General features: G+C 59.9%; 1 protein-coding gene across 1 annotated transcript in view; it reads left to right on the plus strand.

Moving 5' to 3' along the window:
* The first annotated feature begins 369 nt into the window (after positions 1 to 369).
* Positions 370 to 6,850, plus strand: part of SLC5A5 (solute carrier family 5 member 5) — a 12,566-nt gene continuing 6,085 nt past the window's right edge. The window contains exons 1-12 of the mRNA XM_040241117.1: positions 370 to 746; positions 1,683 to 1,748; positions 2,097 to 2,148; positions 2,334 to 2,401; positions 3,288 to 3,442; positions 3,835 to 3,975; positions 4,050 to 4,179; positions 4,952 to 5,040; positions 5,735 to 5,847; positions 5,922 to 5,992; positions 6,400 to 6,486; positions 6,569 to 6,762. Coding sequence (XP_040097051.1) covers positions 390 to 746; positions 1,683 to 1,748; positions 2,097 to 2,148; positions 2,334 to 2,401; positions 3,288 to 3,442; positions 3,835 to 3,975; positions 4,050 to 4,179; positions 4,952 to 5,040; positions 5,735 to 5,847; positions 5,922 to 5,992; positions 6,400 to 6,486; positions 6,569 to 6,762 — 1,523 coding nt within the window. The 5' untranslated portion in view covers positions 370 to 389. The remainder of the gene's footprint in view (positions 747 to 1,682; positions 1,749 to 2,096; positions 2,149 to 2,333; positions 2,402 to 3,287; positions 3,443 to 3,834; positions 3,976 to 4,049; positions 4,180 to 4,951; positions 5,041 to 5,734; positions 5,848 to 5,921; positions 5,993 to 6,399; positions 6,487 to 6,568; positions 6,763 to 6,850) is intronic.

A 6,850-nucleotide genomic window follows, 5' to 3' on the forward strand; every position in this document is an offset into this window, starting at 1 on the left:
TGCCCCTTTAAGCCCCACCGAGACCTCCTGCTGCCAGCCCTGAGCACAGCTCCCAAGGACGGGGACAGAGTCCGGGCGGGGGACGTACCGCTTGCACTGGGCGCCTGGACGGAGCAAGAGGCCAGGTGGACGGACAGACAGACGCGAGGACGGAGAGGGGTGACGGGGAGGCAGACGAGCTGCAGCGAGGAGCCACAGTTTTCTCGCCCAAGGAGCCCCGGGCCGCGGGGCGACCAAAGGGGACAGGCGCGCGGTGTCGCTGCCGCCGCTGAGCATCCTGCTACCTGCGCGCTGTCTTGCCTCCTCGGCCGCTGCCAACTTCCCTCAGCCGAGACACGCGGGGTGGCTGGAAGGGGCCGAGGACGCGCCTGTCCCCTCCCGCGCGCCTCATGGCCACCGTCGAGGCCAAGGAGCGGGCCACGTTCGGAGCTTGGGACTACGGGGTCTTCGCCCTTATGCTACTGGTGTCTACCGGCATCGGGCTGTGGGTCGGGGTAGCGCGAGGCGGGCAGCGCAGCGCCGAGGACTTCTTCATCGGGGGTCGGCGCCTGTCCGCCCTGCCGGTGGGCCTCTCGCTGGCCGCCAGCTTCATGTCGGCGGTGCAGGTGCTGGGGGTGCCAGCCGAGGCCTACCGCTACGGCCTCAAGTTCCTCTGGATGTGCCTGGGGCAGCTGCTCAACTCTCTGCTCACTGCCCTGCTCTTCCTGCCGGTCTTCCACCGCCTGGGCCTCACCAGCACCTACGAGGTACCGGGCAGGGGCCCAGAGGGCCTGAGGACCTGCCTGACTGGGACGCGGGGACGCGGCAGGGGAGGCCCTAAGGCTCTGAACCGTGGTGCAGGGGGCCGCAGGCGGGCTCTCGGGTGCTGTAACTGGGGAGCCTCCGAGATGGACAGGTGGGGAGGGTTCTGGGAAGAAGCCGCAGGCAGTGAGGCCGGGGCAGGAAGGAGGAAGAGGAGCCGGCGTCCTGGTTCTCTTGGGTGGAAACTCGCTCAGGGCGGAGCCAGGCTCGGCCAGGGGCGCGCTCACACGTGGACAGGCACACACAAGGGCCTCTCCACTCAGGGCGCATGCAAGTGAATGGGCCTGCCCAGGGCCTCTCCCCGCCCCTCAGTTTCCCCACCTGTCCTCAGCCCGCAAGCCGGGCTTGCGTCCACCCGAGTGACTGCCTCGCGGCAGGCTCCGGATTCGAAATCCGACTTTCCCGCAGCTTGCTTCCTACCTTCCACAAGGGGTTGCCTCTCCCGCTCGAGTTGCCCAAGACTCGCTCCGGGGCAGTGAGCACGAAGATTAAAATCTTGATCGGTCGTACAGTAGACAGCCAGTCACAGGCACTGTCTGTATCTTGCGAAAGTTGACTCGGAGCGGCAGCAGCCCCAGGGGAACGATCAGACACGAGTGGGAGCGTGTGGGACCAATGTGTGCACGCTTGATGGTGCAGTCCTACGGGCACACGCCGTATGCACAGGCGCGGGGATGGCGAGTGTGCACAAGTGTGTGCAGATAGATTGGAAAGGGTGCTTGGAGGGAGCCCTCCGCCCCGCTCTCCCCCGTGGGCAAGAGTGTGGAGCTGGCTTCCGATGGGCGGGCAGAAGCCAAGAGTGAGCGTGAAGGACCCAGAAGCCTCGGGTCCCTGAATGGGGACTCTCCAGCTGACCACGAACCCTTGGCTTCTCCTTGTAGTACCTGGAGATGCGCTTCAGCCGCGCTGTGCGGCTCTGCGGGACTCTGCAGTACCTGGTGGCTACAGTGAGTGGCCTCGGCCCCGCGCTCGCGCCCAGGGTCCAGCTCGGGTCAAACATCGGACGGTCACGCCCACAACCCCGCTCCCACCCCTCACGACCCCACTCCCACTCTGCAAAGCCTTGTCCAGGCCCCGCCCACAATCCTTCTGGCCCCGCCCCAGGAGGCTCTGTTTGCAAGTCTGGCCCGCCGGCCTCTCGCAGACCTCCTACCTGACCCCACCCTGATCCCGCGTGGCCCGGCCCATCTGCCCTCAGTCAAGTACCCCAACCGGCCTCCTCCCCCTAGCTCCTTCCTAATTCCCTCTTCGCACAGGTGCCCCCCAGCCTCCCTGCCCTTGCCCTCTATCTACAGATGCTGTACACCGGCATAGTGATCTACGCCCCTGCGCTCATCCTGAACCAAGGTTTGAATGGGCGGGGATGGGGAGGGGTGGTGGCGGGAAGGAGCAAAGGCTTAGAGACTTGCCGGGGTGAGGGGAGGGACAGCTCTAGGAGACAAGAATCCTACTTGACTCCCCCAAAGGCCCCAGGACAGTGAAAGCCAAGCTTTCGGGCTGCAAATTGACCTAACAGGAGGGTCTCCTTGCAGTGACAGGGCTGGACATCTGGGCATCGCTCCTGTCTACCGGAGTCATCTGCACCTTCTACACTACTGTGGTGAATATCCCTCTACCCCCGCCCCACGTGGGGCTGCATGCCCCCTGAGTGGAGAGGCCCTGGGCAGGCCCGTTCACTTCCCTCCCTGCCCTTTCTCCAGAGGCAGACTGTCCCGACTGGGCCTATTCCTCATCTTTATTATGAAGGGTGATTTGAAAGGCTTATTGCTGAAAGTCCAAGGATACGGCATGGCTGGATCCAGGGGCTATAACAGAGCCCTCTGTGTTCTCTCCCATCTGTTAAGAACCTCATTAGCTCTGGGCTTCCATCTCTTTGGGCTTCATTCTAGCAGAAAGTGAGTTCCTGTTTCAGGATGGACTGACTGAAGTCCCAGGAGGGTTCTGTCTGGCTGGCACTGGTATTCAGTAAAGGATGAGCTATTCGCAGAGGTCTGGGGAGCTAGGATGTTCTGTTGGCTATTCCTGGAGTTGGGAGCAGGATTAGCCTCACCTGAATGACCTGCAAGTGCGGAAGGGGCTTCTCCAAAGGAAACCGAGGAGCTGCCCAGGGAAGGCAAAGATGTGAAGGCTAGATGGGTAAAAACAACAGCTAATAATAACAGTAGTAGTAATAGTGATAATAATAGCAGCACCCATCATTCACTGAACGCTTGTATGTACCAGATGCTCTTCCAAACATTTTTTTTGTATTAATTAATTTATTCCTTGCAATGATACCCTGAAGAAGGTACTATTATTAACCCCATTTTACAGATGAGGAAACTGAGGCAGAGAAGACCATTGGTCCCAGCCGTTACTGGAGGCCAGGCCAAATCCCCACCATGTCCCCCGCCTGACTCCTCCTCCCTCCCACCTCTGCTCTGTCCTACAGGCCGCAGACAGATCCGCATCTGACCCCCTATCTCCCTCTCTCTCACGCCTTGCAGGGTGGCATGAAGGCTGTGATCTGGACCGACGTATTTCAGGTCTTAGTGATGCTGAGTGGTTTCTGGGTTGTCCTGGCTCGTGGAATTGTGCTCGTGGGTGGACCTGGGCAAGTACTCGAGCTTGCCAAGAACCACTCCCGGATCAACCTGATGGAGTACGTGAAAATGTAGAGGAAGATATGGCAGAGTGATGGAGCTGGCATCTCCGCCCTGGGAGAAGCCAGCCAATGCTGCCTCCCCCAGGAAGCCCTTCCTACTCCCCTCCCCAGACAGAAAACCTAGCCAAAACCCTGGCTCCCCCTCTCTGGGAATTGAAAGCTCTCTGAGATCCCAGTGAGGCACAGAAAAAAAATGTTTTTTGGATACATGTGGATGACTCAATAAACCCATGAACTTTTAATCTGGCAAACTCCTGTTCGCACTTCAAAACCTAGCCCCAAATGTCCCTTTCAGACCCATCAGGTCCAGAATAGACATCTGGGGCCACGTGGGAGGGAGAAGTCAGTGTAGCACTCCCACGTGGCTGACTTGCCCCGTCCTCATCCAGCTTTGACCTGGACCCGAGGAGCCGCTACACATTCTGGACCTTTGTTGTGGGTGGCACGTTGGTGTGGCTCTCGATGTACGGGGTGAACCAAGCACAGGTGCAGCGTTACGTGGCCTGCCGCACGGAGAAGCAAGCCAAGCTGTGAGTATCCGGCAGGGTGCCTCTGGGACGTGCCGGCCCCTCCCTCCAGCCCTGCGACCACCTCTCCCCTCCAGGGCCGTGCTCGTCAACCAGCTGGGCCTGTTCCTGATCGTGTCCAGTGCTGCCGCCTGCGGCATCGTCATGTTCACGTTCTACCTGGACTGTGACCCTCTCCTGGCGGGGCGCATCTCTGCCCCAGACCAGGTGAGTCTGGGCCAGGCTCCCTAGGCCCCTCCTATCCACTCACCCCCACTGCGAGCCTCTGGGTGAGTCTCTTGGGGGTGAAGGTGGAAAAGTATTCCTAGTGGAGAGACAGTCTGTGCAAATGTCCAGAGGCAGGAAAGAACTCAACACAGAGGAGGATCTGGGAGGTGATGCAATGTTATGGAGGAGGGGAGGGGCATTTCAGGCTCCCTGAGGGATATCAAGGAGGCCATGGGACCACAGTTCAGCATGAAATGATGACACTATCAGTAACGACCAGCTCTCATGTCCCAAGTACCTACACTGTGCCTCATGCCCCTTCACAAGCAGTTAGTTTCCCATCAAAATCTTCCAACATGTGATGAGGCCAAGACTGCCATGACCCTTGATTTACAGATGAGGAAACTGAGGCAGGAGATCAGAAGTAAAGCAATTGCCTGAGGTCCACAGGCAAGTCAGAGGTAGCACCAAGGCCAGGACCCAGACGTGCTCACTCTGGGGGGATCTCTGACCATGGGGTTCAGAGTCCACGGGGTCGGATCCCAGACTGCCTGTGTAACCTCAAGCAAGGAGTGACCCTCTTTGGCCTCACTGGCTTCATCAGTAAAGTGGGAATGACCCAGGGTAGCAGAGTCAGTCAACAAACCCGCGCTGAGTGCCCACTGTGAGTCTGGTCTGTACTGGGTGTTGGGACTGTGCAGTGTGAAGACAGAGAGATGCCCTCACCCTTGGGGCATTGCTGTCCTTGAGGCTGACCCCTGACTCCCTTCAGTACATGCCCCTGCTGGTGCTGGACATCTTTGAGGACCTGCCTGGAGTCCCTGGGCTCTTTCTGGCCTGTGCCTACAGTGGCACCCTCAGGTGAGTGACCCTGCACTCTCACTTGGCCACACCTGAGCCCCTGGGGCCTCGTTGTAATGTTCTGAGCACGTCCAGCATTTACTGCTCAGTCCCCAGTAAGTGGGGTCCAGTGGAAGGCATACCCTGGGCACAAGGACCCCAGATCCGGGATCTTTACCCATTATTGCCCACCAGGGTTACACTTGATTCCTTCCCCTTTCTTCTTTCTGTTCTCCCTCCCTCAAACAAATGGTTGTCGAGTGCCTATGGGGCAGGTACTGCTGTTCTGAATACTGGGGCACAGCGGTGACCGAGCGGTCCCCCACTTCTGCCCTCAGGGGCCTCATGCTCTGGCAGTTTCAGATCTCCCCTGACTTCTGGTCTCATCGCTGCTCCTGCTGTGACCAGAGTCTATGCGGCTCTTCTCTGCACCCCATCACTGCTTTGTAATGAGACCTTGTGTCATTCATGTCCTCCGTCATGGGTGTCCTTGCTCCCGTGAGGGTAACTCAAGTCTGCGGGAGAGTGGGGAGGCGGACCTCTCCTCTGCTCTTGAGGGATTCTGTTCCCCAGGCCTCTGCTCTTGGGCTGGGCTGGGTCCTGGCAGGCCAGTTGGTGTGGGTAGCTGGGGGCCTCCTCCAGCAGGTAAGCCCTGGGGGCAAGAGGTGGCCAGTCCCAGAGGACCCCCCCCCTCCTTTGTACTCCCTTCTTCCAGCACTGCGTCCACCAGCATCAATGCCATGGCTGCCGTCACTGTGGAGGACCTCATCAAACCTCGGCTGCCGAGCCTGGCCCCTCGGAGACTGGTCATCATCTCCAAGGGGCTCTGTGAGTTGGGGGGACCTGGGTGGGGGGCCGGGGCAGCCTCCCCGCACTGACAGAGCCATCCCCATCCGCTACAGCGCTCATCTACGGCTCAGCTTGTCTCACCGTGGCGGCTCTGTCGTCCCTGCTGGGGGGCGGTGTCCTCCAGGTAAGTACCCCACCCCACCCCAATCTTCCCAAGAGGTGAGGCATCATCCTCTTTTACACTCAGAGAAGGTTATACATGTCAATGGCAGAACTGAGTTCTGACACGCCACCGGCAGGATGGCCACCGCCTGGCCTGAAACAAGGATGCTGGGAGTGGGGAGTAGTGACCTGGGGGCAAGAAGGGCCTCCTACTGGCATGGTCATGGAACCAGATTTGTCAAGAGAGAGAATCCGCATCTTTGGGAGAGATAAGAATAGAGCATCCCTTCCCCTTTAGAGAAATTGAGGCACAGAGGAGTCTCAAGACCGCCAGTGGAGTTCCCCAGGTCTTCCTTTCCCAGCGGGTAAACTGAGGCTAGGAAAGGTGGGACGACTCGTCTTCAGTCCCCCTCCCACCCACTCTCCCAGGGCTCCTTCACCGTCATGGGAGTCATCAGCGGCCCTCTCCTCGGAGCCTTCATCCTGGGGATGTTCGTCCCCACCTGCAATACGCCGGTGAGTATTAATACGCGGGCGAGGGACTAGGAGCGCGAGCAGGCCAACATCGACCCCCGCTGACACTGGGTCCCTCCACCAGGGCGTCCTGTCCGGGCTGGCAGTGGGCTTGGCGCTGTCGCTGTGGGTGGCCGTGGGCGCCACTCTGTACCCGCCTAGCGCGCAGTCCATGGGGGTCCTTCCATCGTCAGCGTCCGGCTGTGCTGTGCCCTCAGCCAACGCCTCTGGTCTCCTGGACCCTCTTCTCACTGCCAACGCCTCCAGCAGGGTCTCCAGGTAAACTCGGAGCGGGCAAGCGTGGCCAGAGAGAGTGTGGTTGCGTAGGGATCCTGAAGCTGAGTCCCTGCGGGGAAGGAGAAGGTGG

Source organism: Oryx dammah, unplaced genomic scaffold, assembly GCF_014754425.2.
Source record: "Oryx dammah isolate SB20612 unplaced genomic scaffold, SCBI_Odam_1.1 HiC_scaffold_5, whole genome shotgun sequence".
NCBI classification, from domain to species: Eukaryota; Metazoa; Chordata; class Mammalia; order Artiodactyla; family Bovidae; genus Oryx; species Oryx dammah.